Here is an 18,875-nt window from a genome sequence, read left to right as displayed (position 1 = left end):
GTCTGCTCTAAGAAATGCTTAAAATTTCCTGCTTTTACTACCACTTGTTCCACTTCATTGGGGCAGCAATGATGGGAGCACTAGAAGAGCAGCTGTGGAAAATTTCCCAAAAAAGTTTAGAATAGGCAAAGCCTCTGTGAGGTGACTGTACCACAACAGTTAAGAGACCAAGAGTCGAGTAAGTGAGAGGAAAGACTGTCAGATTGTCTGAAGCTTTTTTTTTTTTTAATTAGAACAAAATATATGATACATTTAAATAGCAGTAAACACTCAAATCAAAATGAAACAGAAGTATTTTAAGGCAACATATCTTCCACTTTGCTTTTTCGGCTTAACATGGGAAGGGATAGCCTACACTTTCTTGAAAAAATGTAAAAAAAAATATATATATATTGCAAGGCAAAGTTAGACTGTCTGCATTATTCTTTACATCATGCGTAAGTAGCTAGAGGAGAAATTAATCTCGAGGACACATACTAAAAATGTCCTAGAATAACTTCAATATTAAAAGAATTGGTAAAAAAGATTGTTTTATACTGCAAGCCAGTTATTTATTTATTCTAGTTTTCAGAGTCTCTTCTGTAACAGTTAACATTAACATCTAAAGCATTATAAGGAACGCAGCTGCCTCCATTGTTTTATATGTCGGTGATGTCATCAGCTATTGCAGGGAACAAATAAAACCCTGAATTCAGGTCTTGGCAAGACATTACAAGAAAAATTCCCAACTTATTTATCTGTATGTGTGAAATATTGCCACTGTAGCATCAAGCAGACCAGAGATATTGAACAGAAATCAGTTCCAGAGACATAAGTTTTCATACCCAAACAAGTGACTGTGATTTATCAAGTGACTTAAAACCATGTTAACATTAAACTATGCAATCACAAATTAACAAATTTCTCCAATCCAGAAATACCAAACATCCATTTGAAGGAGTTCTCTATCTTTGCTCCCAAGAAGGCTCTGTATTTAAAGGCCCTAAACTCCCCCTCCTTCCCAAGTAATTTCCTGGGCAGGTCATGCCTCATCAGTCACTCTGGTAAAGGGAAGGGGAACATCCCACTACATTGTCTTTACAAATAAACCCCACAAGCCCTCAGAGTTGGCTCTAATTTCCTTTTAATCAGCTGACATTCTGTTCCTTCAGTTGCCAGAGTCCAAGTTTGCTGATTGCCCATGTGTACATCACCAAGGAGCCTAAAATCTACATCATCCAGCTGGTAAAATATACCCTTGGTTGGAAAATCAGGTGCTAGTGGCAGCTAAGCCACAGTATTTTAAAATAGCAACCTTGATAATTAGAATTAATCTACATAGTTTGAACTGCCAGTTCAACAGGCCTACCAGTGATTAGAACAGGTAAAGTATTCAAGTATCAACTCAGAGGAAGAGCAAGAACCACCCACAAAGGCAAAACAAAAAAACCACAGTAAATGACCAAGAGGCAAATGAACAATGCTCCTGGCTTATATATTTGCATTTAAAGGGATATTTATTAGTTCAAATCAAACACCAAAACAATAAAATAGGCCCTGTTCTCACAACTACTTTTTCTTTATATGCTAGATAGTTACCCAGAGACTTCTGAGTCTCTACCATTCCTGCCCTAAAAAGGTCACCTTAAAATGAGACAGGATATTTCAATGAATCCCATATGTGTCTGAAAGAGTACCAATTAGTAAGTATCATGATGGTGTTTTGAGAAACAAGCACATACTAGTCCCCTAGGAAATGGATTGAGAGCACCACACATTTCACAAAGGCTAAACAGTCACTGGATAGTAACAATTATGGCTGGATTCAAGTCAAAGCCAAGCCACGGCAGATGGAAGCCATCTATTTTACCCTATTGATCCCCCCCAATTATTCTAATCCTCCCCTATGAACATTTGTTGGATGGAAAAAGGTCACTCAGGACAATAATGGAAATTCATCTGAAGATAAAGCAATTGAAAACTTTAAAACCATGAATTCCTGCTCATCAGCTGGAATAAGAAAAGTAACTGCGGAGGCACACTAGTGCAAAGAATTGTTGTGGTTCTGAATAAATAGGTAGAATGTCACAATGGAAGAGCTAATTGCAGCCATGCAAAAAAATTCTTTTACACATTTAACAGCTCAGATACAGAATCTACTTGCCTGTCCCTACCCAAGATTGATAATGAGGAAAGAGATATTTTATTCACCAGTTAAAAAAATCACTTTTCTCAGGCAATGAGTGTAGAACTCTGTAAGGCTGTCTAAGGGCTTGTCTACACAGCCCCAGAATGCAGACTACTGGGTGTGAACTGTAGTGAGCACTAAAGTGTTGCACTGTAACTGTCCTGTGTAGACCCTGCTAGTATGAACTAAAAGATACCTAGTTTGTGTTAATGTAGTCCTGTTTGAAACACAAACTACGTACCTTCTAGTTTGCACGAGCAGAGTCTACACAGAACAGTTACAGTGCAAAACTTCACTGTGCACTGCAATTCATAACCTCATAGTTTGCACTGCAGGGCTGTGCAGACAGTCCCTAAATTTCAAGTGTTCAAGCAAATACAATTTGACTAAAAGCATGTAATACTTAACTGATATGCTATAATTCAAAAAATGTTTGGTGTACCTTGGCTACTTTCACTCTGGTTCTCTGCTTTCCTCTTTCTTCCCCTGGAAGGTTCTGATTGTTTCTTCTCTGGAGTCTACAAAAAGCAAATTAATGTCTTTAAATGCAAAAGAATCTGACCCAGCAACAGCTCTAATTATTTATATTATTGTTACACGCAGTAAATAAAAAATCTCATTCTTAAAACATGGTCTCAGTTCAGCATGAATATAATTTCAGATTTTAACTGAAGGAAAAAGATGACAATATGAGTACTTACTCTTGTACTCTCTCCCTTCAGAAGGTTTATTACACCTGTTTGTTGTGTTTACAGTAGAACATCAGAGTTAAGAACACCTTGGGCATGGAGGTTATTCGTTACTCTGAACAAAACGTTACGATTGTTCTTTCAACAGTTCACAAATGAACCTTGACTTAACACAGCTTTGAAACTTGACTATGCAGAAGGAACAAAATGCATATTTTAGCTATCTTAATTTAAATGAAACAAGCACAGAAACAGTTTCCTTATCATATCAAATCTTTTTTTTAAATGTTCCCTTTATATTTTTTAGTAGCTTATGTTTAACACCATACTGTACTTGCTTTTTTTCCCCGTCTCTGCTGATACCTGATTGCATGCTTCCAGTTTCAAATGAGGTGCGTGGTTAATTGATCAGTTCACAACTCTGATGTTTGTCACTGAGGTTCTGCTGTAGTTTTAAATTAGATAATAAGGTCTTGCGGTCAAAGTCTGCTTTTTTGCCATATTTGTACACTGCCCAGCTGAAAGGGGCCCAAGTCTGAGCCAACAGCTCGGCACTACTGACTTCTATATACTGCACCGTTTTGATATAAGAATAAAAGTTTGTCAAAGCTATTTTCAAAATGTATCTTTCAACAGGAACACAATGCTTACAAATGTTTATCTACATGATGTTTGCTGAGTGATACACTGTTATCTTAAGTTATGTTCAGTCTAAACATTTAATGAACATTCTGTGAACAAAGCAAGTTAATGTTAAGTGATAAATTGACAAGATTTAACCAAGTATTGATGACATTAAAAAGTAATCTTCTCCTCTCATCCATCCTCTTCTGCTTTCAGTCTCGTTGGAAAGAAGTTAAGTGATTTTATTATCAAATTTGTTATTCGATTATTAGCATTTTAATATAGCATCTTAAGTAGCCAATGTAAATGACAAGTATAATTTTAAAACTGTACAGTCTTTACAACTATTAAATGTCTACACAATCATTTTAAATTTCCCAAAAAGTTACTTTTACAATTGCAGAATAACTATCAGCTTTCTCATCTATAAACCTCTGTATGAATTTAAATTTCATTTTGAAACAAATCAAAACTCCAATAATTCGTAGAAAAAATATTTCATTTTCATTTAATCCTTTTCATTCCTTTTCTTTAGTTTAACCTTAAACTGCAAACAGTATTAGCACTCTAATAAGACGTCTAAAATTATTCTGGAGGTAATTTTCACTTTTGGTAAACACAGTATTCATATGATAATGCACAATGCATATGCAAAACTCGGGCATATCAGTTCAAATCACCACACAATGTTTTCCAGCAACCAATCAGCACATTTCTTCTTCTAATGGAACCATATGAATTACAACAAAATTCAAGAGCTATGGAGCTGAGGAATATCTAGTGAACACTCTCCAAATAATAAAGCTGTCTTCACTTATAAACTTCAGCAAAACTTACAGAGAAAAAAATTTGTATAAGTCCTCCAATGTCAGATTCCAAAACTATGAAGAAAAACACAAAGCTGACATGTTGCCAAAACCCCTATATTTTATGTCAGAGGTGGGCAAACTACGACCCGCGGGCCACATCCAGCCCACAGGACCCTCCTGCCTGGCCCCTGAGCTCCTGGCCGGGGAGGCTAGCCCCCAGCCCCTCCCCTGCAGCCTCAGCTCACTGCGCCGCTGGCACAATGCTCTGGGCGGTGGGGCTGCGAGCTCCTGGGGCAGCACAGCCAGTGCTCTGGGCAGTGTGGCTGTAGCAGGGGGCAGTGAGCGGGAGGGGGAGAGGTTTGGATAGAGGGCAGGGGAGTTCGGAGGGGGGCAGTCAGGGGGCTGGGGTGTGGATAGTGGGCAGGGCGGTTAAAAGGCAGGGAACAGGGGATGTTGAATGGGAGCAGGAGTCCCCAGGGGGCAGTTAGGAAGGAGAGGGGGGATTGGATGGAGTGGCGGGGGGCAGTCAGGGGACAGGGAGAAGGGGTGGCTGGATGGGGCAGGGGTCCCGGGGGGGCAGTCAGGAATGAGAGGAGGGGTGGAATGGGGCGGCGGGGGGCAGTCAGGGATGAATGTTTCAGGGGCGGTCAGGGAGAGTTGGATGGGGCAGGAGTCTGGGGAGGCCTGTTGGGGGACAAGAAGCAGTGGGGGTCGGACTGGAGGTGGGGGCCAGGCCATGCCTGGCTGTTTTGGGAGGCATAGCCTCCTCTAACTGGCCCGCCATACAATTTCTGAAATCCAATGCGGTCCTCAGGCCAAAAAATTTGTGTGCCCCTGCTTTATGTTGTTCAGGTCCTGGTTTACCTGTATATTTTGTGGTTTACCACTTGTTTCTATCTTGGCTTGATAGTTTTTCATTTTGGCCTTTATATTTCCTTTTATAAAACATTCATTTGTAATAGTCTGCTTCTAAAAGAATTACTCTCTCTTTCCAAAATCGTGAGTTAAGATAGAAATACAGGTCTATATAAATATTTTATATTTACTTGCAGAACATAGCACATAGAATTTTTTCAAAGAAAAAAAGTGGAAAACCACCAATTTGTACTATGTCTCTCTTAAATATGTAATGTCTTTCCCTCTCTATAGCAAACTTAATGGTGCTGAGATTTTCAGTTTTTAATAATCTTTACATTTCTCTTATGTATAATTAATGCACTTGTATTTTTTAAAATTTAATTTCCCCCCTAAATCTTACCCCCTCCACCACTCAGATTTACAGCCACAAACTATAAAAAGAGTTTTAAAGAACTCTCTATCTGCAGAGAATAGAAAATACAAACTACAGTTACAAGGATGAATTTGAAATTGAAACTTATAATGGTGGGAAAGACCAAGGTATTCATACACTATCAGAAGCCCTCAAAATCCACAGAACTCACTCAGTTTAAGATTAACCATGAATTACACATAACCAATTTGAACTCCAATCAAAATCTACATACTTTAAATGTGAACAGAATCTAGTAAACTCATGTCATTCACATGTAAAAGGAAACTGAAATACAGGTATAGTTTTCAGGAACAAACATTCAGTAAAATTATATATGACCATTTTCTATCAAATAAGTACAAGAAATACAGCATTTTCTAAGGTGTCTTTACATTGTCGCACCAAATCTGCAATCTGATCCGCATGGGTGGAATCCAAACAAAATTAACTGAGGTCCACCCATGCAGATCAGAACCTATATTTGCAAGGCATTTCTATTAAAATTCTGCCATTCCAAAATCCCAGGTTTTAATACTAGTATTTGTGACCTAGAAAAATGATTATTTCTAAATTCTACTATGTTTTCTGCATCCTTGTCTGGCATACAAAACAAGAGATAAATATACACTGGAAAAACACAGGAAAAGTATCGCATGTATTGAGAAAAAAAATATCAAACCGATTTATTTTTATATACCACATTATCACTAACAAAGCATAGCATGATTACATCAGTACTGCATCACAGTTTGATAATAAACTAACATTCTCACTAAAGAAACTAATGTTAGTGTTACATTTCTAATCAAGATCTACATTTCTACATTAATTTTCAAAATCTGTTGCAATATAGTTAAGGTCTCAACACCACAAAGGGAAGCACCGCTCACCTTATGAGTATATCTTCAGGCTCCTACTGTACCTTTCATATGACAAACTGTCTACCATAACAGACTCTTTATTATGACACCATTTCAAAAACTCTTGTATGCAACATTAAAAGTTTAAATTTATTCTGTTAAAAGATTACATTTAGTGTGAAAACAAACCAGATGTTATTTAAAGGAATACAATGCTACAGTCTCTCATTATCATATCTGGCATAACTACAAACTCTTTGAAGAGAATATAACACCTTTTGAAAAATGGGTCAAGAAAGCACATTCTTTTATTTAGTGCCACAATTTTTCTGATTGCTCATTGAAAATGTAAAGACATCCTCCACTTAAATTTTTTAATGAAATCATCACAGCTGCAAAAAATAAAGCCATGGCATGGCAGAATTCCAGAAATCATCTTTCAGCGAACATGGAAGGAACCTGCAGCAGGAGACATAACACAGTGAATAGCTCTGCTCAAGGCCCTTTAAAATTTTTTTTTTTAAAGTGTGGTTGCTGAATTTTGGGGGCTCTTTTGTTACTTGTTTTCAAGAATCCAATATACAAAAGGTACTGTACTTTGTGTCAGAAGATCTGGGTTGAATTCCCAGTTCTGGCACAGACTTCCTTTGTGACCTTGGATAAATCACTTATTCTTTGTATCTCAATTCTCTATATATAAATTGAGGATAATGGACCTTCCTACTTCACAAGAGTGTTCCGAGGATAAATTCATCAGTGTTTGTGAGGCATTCAAATAATCTCAAACTTCATTGCACCGCGACCCCCTTTTGACAACAAAAATTACTACACAAACCCAGGAGGGTCATGGGGGCCAAAGTCTGAGCCCCACCGCCCAAGGCAGCAGGGGGACCAAAGCCCCACGGCTTCAGCCCTGGGAGGGGAGGGGGTGTGTGTAACTTGAGCCCTGCTGCTCAGGGCTGAAGCCCTCACGAGTTGGCTTCAGCCACGGGCCCCACCAAGTCTAATGCCAGCCCTGGCAATCCCATTAAAACACGGTCGCGATCCACTTTGGGGTCCCAACCCACAGTTTGAGAACCACTGATCTACGGCAATGGATGTCATACAAGATCCTAGATCAGCGTTCCCAAACTGTGGTACGTGAGACATCTCTGTGGGGTACACAGGAGAAATTGTGTAATGGTGGACTGTATTTTACTTACTGCATTTTCATAATAGGCTACTGAGACAAACCTTTAAAACTCTGTGGGCATTTGTTATATAAAATATGGTAGATAATTTACTTCAAGACATACCAATGAGAACACAGATACGCAGAGACTCTGATGTGCAGAGCCCTCACCTCCAATCACCGTACAGAGCAGATTTAGTTGCCCAGCAACTGTCCAGTCTAACTGAGCTCAGAACTTAGTCAGGGTTTTTTTTCGGTTGTATATGTCACATCATAACTATATCTGTATGTAACAGTGAACTATGGACAGATGGCTAAAGACCAGTAGTGTTAAGAAAAACACACAAAGTATCAGTGATGAGAAGGGTAGAAGTATATGGGCAGCTGGTAGATTTGGAAGGGGGCATGCAACAAGAAAAGTCTGGGAAGCTCTGTCCTAGATAATAGGCACTACCCTGATATAGGACCATGTTTTTCTTTCACAGAATTGCAACAACACAGCATAATTTCCAGCGTGTAATGGAACACTTCCACTGTCATCTCCCTCAACTTCCAACCTACACCACTGAAGTACTGTTCAAAGAGAGTTCCCAGGCAGCACCATTAATTTCTTTGTATACTGTTACTATTTCTCCAAGTAGTGCTATTAAAAAGTTAATTAGGCATTTCTACATCTAGCAGTAACACTAAATTGCTTTCTAGAATTTTTCTACAAATTTCCTTCAAGATTAACCAGAAAGAGGTAAATAGATTATTGAAAATTTAATGAAATTTTCCATTTGGAAAACTGAGATACTACCCAAGTAGATCATGCTCCATGTCTCAGACAATGCAAGATATTCAACATGCAGTTATAGTTACCAAAGAAATTTTAAAATAGCAACTTCTTACCTATCAGACTTGCTCCTGGCATACATTCAAAGGTTTTTCTTTTCCTCCTTACATTGTTACTACTTTTTACTCTTTTTAGCACTTAAGAACCAATACTGCTTTGGGAGGATAAACTCTAGTCTACCCGTGAATCACCAACAGAACTGTTAATTAAGTATCAACTGGAGGGACAAACTGGGCCTTAATTAAACCTGTATAGCCCAATTATAGATAATGTGCCAGAGATTCTCTGACTAGTTATGATGCACAAGCCAGAATGAACACAGCTGAACTTTCAGACACGACGTTGAGTTTGCACAGCTGTCAGTTAGAAAAACGGCTCTCTAACTGAAAGTTGAGCGATTTTTGCTTATCAGTACTCTGGAAGTTACACAATCTCTGTCAGGGGATTCAAACAAAATAAAGATCAGCGCTAGATCTATGGCACCCTCTAATTCTATCTAACCAGATACAATCTGAATGCAGTATTGTAATGCCATATCTTTCTCCTTTGCCAAAAAGATAGACAAAAAAGACCAGAGAATTAAGACTTTTCTCTTAACTGGACTGCCACAGCAGAAAACGTTGTTTTTTCACAAGAACAAACTGTCAAAGCATAGGCAGTCACACCGTTCTGGCCAAGAAAATCATCTATTTATTAATGCCAAGAAAATGCACCCAGGAAGGACAAGATAAATTTTCTATCTGGGCAGCACAATTATTCAAAGGGGGTGAACAAACAAACAATGTCAGACAGGGGCAGCTCTAGGAATTTCGCTGCCCCAAGCACGGCGGCACGCCGCGGGGGGTGCTCTGGCGGTCGCCGGTCCCGCGGCTCTGGTGGACCTCCCACAGACGTGCCTGCAGAGGGTCCGCTGGTCCCGCGGCTCCAGTGGAGCATCCGCAGGCACGCCTGCGGGAGGTCCACCGGAGCCGCGGGACCAGCGGACCCTCCGCAGACACGCCTGCGGGAGGTCCACCGGAGCCGCCTGCCGCCCTCCCAGCGACAGGCAGAGCGCCCCCCGCGGCATGCCGCCCCAAGCACGCGCTTGGCGCGCTGGCGTCTGGAGCCGGCCCTGATGTCAGACTTAGGATCCACATCCTCTTTGTGACTGCTAAACTAGTATCAGACAGCCATCTCGGGGAACCTGTTTTGCAATTGACACACACTTACTAGACAACAGAAATAAGCTTCAGCATCTTAGGCAGAATCTTAGCTCTCTACCTTGTTAATTATAAAAACATAGTTCCTTAAGAGTTAAGTTACCTGGACATGATGAAACTCCTCCTAAAATGAAAGCATTCCTCCCTAACCAGCAATACTTCTAATTAACAATACTAATTAACACAGCATGTGACAACAATTCAGATTAAGCAAACTATCATTCCAGCCAAAGAGTTCAAGATACCCATATTTAGGTCTGGTGCAGATTAGATAAAGGACTTGTCTAGACTGGAGATTTGCCTGGATTACAGTAACTCCTCGATTAACGTTGTAGTTATGTTCCTGAAAAATGTGACTTTAAGCAAAATGATGTTAAACAAATCCAATTTCTCATAAGAATTAATGTAAATAGGGGAGGTTAGGTTCCAAGGAAATTTTTTTCACCAGAGAAAAAACACACACACACACACACACACACACACTATAAGTTTTAAACAAACAATTTAACACTGTACACAGCAATGATGATTGTGAAGCTTAGTTGAGGCGGTGAAGTCAGGGGGTGGGATATTTCCCAGGGAATGCCTTACTGCTAAATGATGAACTAGCACTTGGCTGAGCCCTCAATGGTTAACACATTGTTGTTAAGGTAGCCCCTCACTCTACAAGGCAGCACAAATGGAGGGAGGGGAGACAGCATGGCAGAGAGTGAGAGAGAGAGATGGATGCGCATTGCCACTTTAAGTATGCTAACCCCACTTTAAGTACATTGCCTTTTTAGGTATATCAGCAAGTTCAGACAGCAGCTGCTGAGAGCAAGCTCCCTGTCCTGAGACCTCTCATGTCCCCCCTCGCTTTATGGAGATGGGGTGTGTGGGGGGGGGAGGAGTAGGGGAAGCAGGAGAAGGGGGGAGGGGGACACCCTGACATTAGCCCCCCTCTACCCGCTTGTACAGCAAGCAGGAGGCTCCCGGGAGCAGCTCCAAGGCAGAGGGCAGGAGCAGCAATGGGGGGAGGGACAGCTGAACTGCCAGCAATTGATAGCCTGCTGGGCGGCTGCCGCACAGAACTTAGGAGGGCGGGGAGCTGATGGGGGGCTTCTGGTCAACCCTGGTTTCAAGCCCCCACCAGCTAGCTCCAATGGGCTGCTCTTTCTACAAGCAGTAGACAAAGCAGGCAGCTGCCAAACAACGTTATAACAGAGCATTGCACAACTTCAAATGAGCATGTTCTCTAACTGATCAGCAACCTAACAATGAAACAACATAAACCAGGACGACTTTAAGTGAGGTGTTACTGTATAGCCATCGGTATAGCTACCCAGTGCAATATCTGGTATTGGTCAAAGCTTGCTATTTGTGGCAGGCAAGCCTACCCATATTAAAAATGGGATGAGCTCCAGTGATGCAAATAGTGGCTTTTCTTGTCCAGTTTAAGGGTTATACCAGTGCAGTTAAATTAATGGCAGGCCAATTATGGCTGTAATCAGGATAAATTTCCAGTCGAGACAAAGTGGAACTTATGCAGCATCCTGCAACCTTATACATGTCTGAACCTTTGTGTACCCTGAAAAAGAGGAGGTTATACCTCTAACTGGAGGTTCTTCAAGATGTGTGGGGCCTACCTGTATTCCACTGTGAGTTAGACATGCACATCATGCGCCCAGAATCGGAGAACTTTGAAAATAGTGTTTGTTGGTCTGTGCATGCACCCAGGCTCACCTCATACTTCTGATCAAGGCAATAAAAGGCAGGGCAGATCAATCACCTCTTCAGTTTCTTCTCCACCATGAATCAGAAAGATCCAAAGCAGAAGGGAAGGAGGGCAGGTAGTGGAATACAGATAGGGACCACACATTTCAACAAACCTCCAATTATAGGTAAGTGACCTCTTCTTCGAGTAATGGTCCCTATTGCATTCCACTGTCAGTGATTGACCAGCAATACCTAAGTAGGAGGAGGGTACGAGGATCAGGACAGTAGGGTCGAGCAGAGGACCGCCGTTCCAAAGGAGACATCAGCAGCTGAGTCCTGCACCAGGGCGTAATGTTTTAAAAATGTGTGGACGGAACTCTACATAGCAACTTTACAGATGTCTAGGAGGGTACATCCTGAAGAGATGCCATGGTTGTTGCGCTCTATGGACTGAGCTCATACCCCTGTAGGGGGAGGAAGTTTCAAGAGCTGACAGAGTAGAATGCATCTGGATACCAATTTAGAAATTCTCTGGGTGGAGATGGCATGCCCCCGACTCTCTCTGTTATGGCAATAAACAGTCTCAGGGACATCCTGATAGGTCTTGTTCTCTTCAGGTAAAAGGCCAAAGCTCATTGCACACTGAGGGAGTGGAGTCTACGTTCTTCTACAGAAGTGTGAGGTTTCAAAAATAATACTAGTTAAGTGAATGGATTAAAGTGAAACTGTAACTACTTTAGGGATAAATTTGGGGTGTCGGTGTAAGGAAACGTTGTCTTCACCAGTGATAGGAGGTCCCAGGTCTTGTGAGGAGCTGGAGATGGTGGTACCGATGGAATATGGCCTGGAGCCAGTGGAGCCCAAAGTTTCTAGGACTTAAAACGTACTGAGTCCTCATAGGCAAAGCTGGTGGATGGGATGTCTGATTTTTCTGAAGTGAACTTAAAGAAAGACTTAGTCCCATGCTTATGACAGTGCTTCATAACTTCCCAACTAGGCCTCGTCACAGGATCTGTGGGGTGGATTCTCCAGCACCGGAGGCGGACTTTACAGCAGGAGGCGTACACCTTGCTGATTCAGGATGATATATGGGGGAGTTCCCTGGTCTGGGTCTGATTGGGGTCTCATGGCCATCTCCAGGAGATACTTGCAGAGGCGAAGTGCCCATTCTCTCGGGTACAACTGGGGAAAGAATGGCAAACACTATACTGAGCCGCAATGTGAGCTTCCTCCAGGCAGTAGAGAGAGCACTGATGGTCGTCGCTGAACAAGAAGGATTGCGGGCAGGAGATGCATAGTTTGAAGCACGGAATTCTGAGCATAGTCCGGTACCTGAACATTGGAACGAGGAAAGGGGGGAAAGAGGGGTGGGCTGTAATCTGATTCTATTCTAAAACTATTAAAACTACTAATCAATAGGTTATTTAAGAAATAATAAAACTATTTGCAACTGTTGTGTGGTAAATCCAGTAGTGAGCCTCGAAGGGCCTAGTATACCCCCATCACAAGGCTCAATTAAAAAAGTACTGATTAACTGCTCATTGAAGCACATGGTGCACAAGGGACCCACTAATGCTTACCAAGTGCAAATTTACTATAAGAGAAGGTTCCATCACTTGCACTGTCCTTCATGCTGACTGAGATTTTCTCTGGAAAAGGGAATCCCCGGTGACTCAGAGCCCTCTGCCACACTCTTCTCGAGCGTGAGGCTCCATACAACTACACTAATATAAGATGGGCAACAGAGAGCCAGATATCCAAACAGCACATGGCACAACAATGTCCTTTCCAGTGCGCTATGTCTCTCTCCATTAATGGCAACTGACTGACCCCACACTTGATCAGAATGTCAGAAGCCCACTAACCTTTAGTGATATGCAGTATATTTTCACAGTGATTCAAGGCAAAGACTGGACAGAGTCAAATGAGGGAGACAGCTGAACTAGCAGTGTTGGAATAATTCTGAAAATTGATTTGTCATTTTTATACGGCTAATGAGCCAGCAGCAGAAAGAGCTTATGTCAGACTAAAAGGGCTGAAATTGTTCAGTACCTCACTTCATATGTGAAAAAGTATAAGCTGTTTCTAATTTGAGCGATATAAAAAAAACATTCAAAGCATGACAGGTTCAAATTTACTCCTGCTCTTCTCCACCCTTTTATCTCTCATTTACAAAGTCCATGTAATTTTTATATAGGTATTTCTCCACTTTTTTCCTATAAAACACTTTTTGGGAAAAAAATGATGCCAGAAACCCAGAAACTCATCCTTACAATAAGAAAATTAGTTTGCACACCACACGAAAAGAAAAAAAATAAAAGGTGGTAAAAATTTTCATTTCAGATGCTATAGATATTATAAACTACGAGGAAAACGGGTTTTAGAAGTGGAAAATGATCTAATGTCTGATCATTGAACACATTTCTATATTTCTCAGAATACCGTATTTTCCGGCGTATAAGGAGACTGGGCGTATAAGACGACCCCCTAATTTTCCAGTTAAAACATAGGTTTTGGCCTATACTCGCCGTATAAGACTACCCCCTCTTCCGAGGCAACACCATTTAATAACATCAGATTTGATTTAAATAATTTTAATTAAAATGGTTTTGACTTACCGGTACTTACCGGGAGTCAGAGGGCTCTGGGCTGCCCGCTGCGGCGGAGAGCCCAGAGCCTTTTAAATCCCAGCCGCGGCCGGGAGTCAGAGGGCTCTGGGCTGCCCGCTGCGGCAGGGAGCACAGAGCCTTTTAAATCCCAGCCGCGGCCGGGAGTCAGAGGGCTCTGGGCTGCCCGCTGCGGCGGGGAGGGATTTAAAGGGCTCAGGGCTCCCCGCGGCTGCCAGCAGCTCAGAGCCCTTTGAATCCCACTCCTCCCCCATACCTAGGGATGCAGGGCCAGCTCCACCGAACTGCAAAATCAAAACAGAACGTCCCTGTGCTGATACTGTATGTACCGCGCTGAGCCAATCACGGCAAGCGGTGTCATCTATTAATGCATACAAAGCCTGCTCGGATTGGCTGAGTCAGAGAGGCGGGCTATTACAACCTTTGCCAATCCGAGCAGGCTTTGTATACATTAATAGATGACACCGCTTGCCGGGATTGGCGCAGCGCGGTACATACAGTATCAGCACAGGGACATTCTGTATGTAGTCGAAGCTACAGTATGTTTATACCCGGCGTATAAGACGACCCCCGATTTTTGGGGGTTGTTTTTTAGTATAAAAAGTCGTCTTATACGCCGGAAAATACAGTAATAAATACTGGCAAACTAATTAAGTTTGAAGAGTATTTATACAGCTACAATTAAACAGTGGCTAAGGAGGTTTCCATGTGCTAGTCAAAGTTTTTCTGCCTTAAGGTAAAAATTTAGCAAGCTATACACACCATTCTTAGTTCCAAAATATGAATTTATCATCATTAACGATACAACAATCATGTAGGTTACGGATTTCATGACTTTCCAGAACTTCCAGGACTTTTGGGGCAGAGCCAGAACAGTTGACCGGTGGCCAGTCCCAGGGCCATCAGAACAGCTGACTGATCCCCCACCTGCTGGAGCAGTAGCTGGGATTGGGTCAGTGCTGGAGCAGCAGCGGTCAGTGCTCTGTTTGTCCCTCTCCCTATCCCTATCTGTCCCTGACTTTTACTAAAATATTTTTAGTAAAAGTCAGGGACAGATTGCAGACTTCCAATAGTATTTGTTTATTGCCTGTGACCTGTTCCTGACTTTTACTAAAAATACCTGTGACAGAATCTTAACCTTAATCATCATGCAGCATAGCTATATATCAAGTCTTGGGGCGAGAGTCTAACCCTCACACTGTCCCCTTGGTGGTAAAAAGGCTGAAGTAGTATGCAAGTGCTCTAAAGGGGGGGATTTCCCTGGTGCAGTCATTGTGAAGACCACCACTTTGAACCCTCCCTCCATACTTGTGAGTCCTAACATAAGGGCATGTCAGTGACAGGGCCACAGCACTCACAGTAATGCAGTTTCTGAACAGATCTCCAACTCCGTGGAAAACCCAAGGAAACTGTTGTAACTCAGATAGATCCCCCAGAGCCGTTTGAGTTATGCCAGGGGCCTCACCTGGCCAAAGTATCCCAGGACCAGGAGGGCACAAAGATGGTTTAAAGGTGGTCTTAATCTTCCCCCCAGCTGCTCTTAGAGGCATAGCACAGAATCGCTGCCTTTTTTTTTTTTTTAATAACAGGCATGAGATAAAATACAATTATTTATATATGAAATGTAGTTAACCTTTCATGATACAATGCAGAACCAACATAAGCTAAAAAGTGAAAATTCTCTGAACACAGGTCCAAAGGAGCTTTTCACAGGATGGCTGGCCCCACTAGATGAAGCAGGGTCCAGTTCCCCTGTGCCAGAACAGGTGCCCCCAGTTTGGCCAGTTAGAGAGCCAGGCAGCACCTGGTACTATAAAGAAACTAGGAGATCTGAGGGAGGAAGAGACCCAGCAAGAGGGAGACCTAGTGAGTTAAGGTGCCTGTCAGGAGACTCCCTGGAAAGAGGGAGGAATTATCAAGGAAGCCAACAAAGGGATTAGCTTGCCGACTATCAAAGCCGGTACCAGGAAGCTGAAAAGGGCTGAGGGCTCGGAAACCCATGGAAAATCTAGCCAGCTATCCTTCCTAGGCAAGAGAGCCACGGTCACAAAAGGCTGGATAGGGCTGAAGGCTGAATGCAGCAGAAGAAGGTTCCCGCTGGCTCTCAAAACCAGAGAGCTGAAGCGAGAGAAGGCTGAAGGCTGACTCCCCAGGCATGGTTAAGAACACCGGGGCTGTGCTGGAGACCCAGGACACAGTGAGGGACACTGGGGTTGCATTGGATAGCCAGGGCACTGATCAGAGATGCTGGGGCTCTACTTGATGAACTGTGTGGAGAGAGGCCTGTAACTGTAGACGTTGGTGTTGGAACTCGTTTTCTTATGGGTTATGTGCCTGGAACTGTATTTATACTTTGGAAGACTGTTTGGACTATTTCTGGAACTACAAAAGGATAAACTAATGCAGGCGTGTCTGTCATGCTGCGGCCAACTGCAGACGGGCACTCCAAGCAGGACGCTCCATGACAGCACTTTTATGAAGTCTTACCATACATATCTCCATCTCAAAAAAATTAGTTTGGTCCAAAGATGTAACGAATTTTAGTTTTTACCACTACATGCACTTTTAAATCTTATTGTATATATAGAAATATATTTTCTTTAAGACGCTTACATATAAAAATATCAACTGCATTAGAACATATTGTAAGTATTTTGTTTGCGTTATAATATTGTAAACATACATACCTCTGATTCTTTATCGCTTAGAGATCCCAAGCTTCCAAAACTGTGATTAGAACTTTCATTATTTGTTGAGGCCTATTGAGAAAAATAATATATCACATACTATGTTCAGATTTATAAAACAACTAACAAATTACAGTATTTGCAGTTATGCAAAGTAAGGGTAATCAAATTTCATGGTTCAAGACAAAGTGCTCAACTGCAGAGACCATATGACCTGCAAGCAGAATACCAGATTTGATGGACAAATGGTGTGCTCCAGCACAGTAAATTCTATGTTCTTAATTGCTTCTAAAGCTATTCTGAACAATGTAGTTTTCTATCAAAATTGGAAAGGAAACAACTGTACACACATCCTCTCTGAAAAGAATGCACAAACACAATTTACAGGATAGACCACTAACTCATGAAACAGTCACACCAATATGACACCCGTAAGGAAACCATTTAAATGATTAAGAGGTTAAGGAGGAGGAAGTGTCTACACTAGAGAGCTTACAGCAGCACAGCTGTACCAATGAAGCTGCACGGCTAAAAGATCTCTCGTGTAGCAGCTCTAGGCCAACAGGAGAGAGTTCTCCCAGCAACACAATTAAACCACCCCCAACAAGCGGCGGAAGCTATGTCTGTGGGAGAACCTTGCCCACCAACATAGCTCTGTGCACACTACCCCTTATGCTGGCGAAACTTATGTCACTCGAGGTGTGTTTTTTTCACACCCCTGAGTGACATAAGTTTTGCCAACACAAGTGGTAGTGTAGACATTGCCCAAGAAGTATGTCAGATACAGAATCAAATGATCATTTTGAAGGGCTTTCCTTAAAAAAAAGTTAAACCTCTAGAATGAGCCACATTATTTTAGACCAGCAAAGTATCTGATAGATACTTCTTGAAAGCTCTGACTCCAGAGGGTGCATTTATATACTCACTAATGCTAGTAGATTTGAAGAGAGAGTTAGCAATTCTTTCTTTTTGTAATGAATGTAGTCTTCTTGTCTGAGATTCAGAGTCTGAGAGGATAAAAAAACAAAAACCCAAAAGCTAGCTAATAGCCACATGACACTAGGAACCTTATCTTACCTTAGACCTTAGTTCCTCCAGTGTCACTGACATCAGGCAGCCCAGTTCTTCTACTGATTATGATCTCTCACTAGGTCTGGTACTTCTTCTTAGGTGATTGCCAGTGCATTCAATATCCTCTGTCACTGTTTTCTACTAGTTCTTCCCTGACTTTCTTCATTTTCTTTCTCCCTTCTTTAACCAATTCAACACTTGCTTAGCATGTCTCTCATCTTAAATACAATGCACATGTCACAACCACCTGAGGCTTCTTTCTTTGGTATTTTCTAGAATGTCCTGCTCTGTCAGTTCCCAAATCCTCACATTTGTTATTATGTCTTTCCATGAAATTTATAGAATCTTTCCCAGTCATCTGTGATGGGCAGCCTCCAATCTCTTTTTGTTAGCCACCGACATTGGCCAACTCTCTGCTCCACACTGTAGTGTTCTCAATACAATTGCATGATATAATCTGACCTTTAGTTTGGTGTGGAGACCTGTTTGACTAGATGTTGTTCATCTTTCCAAAAGTGATGTCTGCTTTTCCTAATCGCATATGAATATCCTTATCGTAGCCACCGTCAAAAGTCGTCACATTGCCCAGATAGCAGAACTCTTCTACCTGTTCAATACCTTTTCCCTCCAGTTGCACTTTTGCACCTGTTGTCTGGCTTCCTACCTTCATGATCTTGGTTTTCTTTAATTCCAATCCAATTTTTGCTGCTTTCTATTCTACCTCTGATGTAAGAACAACCATTCGGTTCCACATCATACTTAGTAAAGCAATGTTGCTGACAAAGTCAAAGTTGTGTAACATCTCCACTAACTACAGTCTATGGTGCCTTATTATTACAGACGTGTCTTGTTCACAGCCTGGCTGTTAGTGTGCCTTTCACTGGCTCCCAAGCCAACAGGGTCTTTGCTGTGATGTTATCCAGCATAATTCCTACACCTAATACATTCCTCCTCCTGAGTATAAGACTGCAGCACACATACCATCTTGCCCCTCCTCGCCCATCTCCTCTCACAGACATCAAGAATGTTCAGATCATTTTTTTTCCATTTCTCATGTAACCTGTGCCAGCTTTCCTGTACTATGCAAAGTACACACATTCCACATATTTATTCTTGTTACAAATTTTATCGTCAGGATTCTCAAGATCTCAGCTTCATTTTGGCTTTC

The 18,875-nt window shown here is 41.8% G+C and overlaps 1 protein-coding gene across 3 annotated transcripts in view; it reads right to left on the bottom strand.

Moving 5' to 3' along the window:
• The window catches only part of TLK1 (tousled like kinase 1), a 159,124-nt gene that overhangs the window by 69,272 nt on the left and 70,977 nt on the right, over positions 1-18,875 (bottom strand). For all 3 annotated transcript variants that reach the window (XM_039495081.1, XM_039495082.1, XM_039495080.1), the window contains exons 3-4: positions 16,637-16,708; positions 2,610-2,685 (exon numbers count right to left, since the gene is read on the bottom strand). In XM_039495081.1, the coding sequence (XP_039351015.1) occupies positions 2,610-2,685; positions 16,637-16,708 (148 nt within the window). The remainder of the gene's footprint in view (positions 1-2,609; positions 2,686-16,636; positions 16,709-18,875) is intronic.

This window comes from Mauremys reevesii, linkage group 11 (genome assembly GCF_016161935.1).
Source record: "Mauremys reevesii isolate NIE-2019 linkage group 11, ASM1616193v1, whole genome shotgun sequence".
Lineage (NCBI taxonomy): Eukaryota > Metazoa > Chordata > Testudines > Geoemydidae > Mauremys > Mauremys reevesii.
The sequence above is the reverse complement of the archived record's forward strand: the minus strand, read 5'-3'. Positions and strand labels throughout refer to the sequence as shown.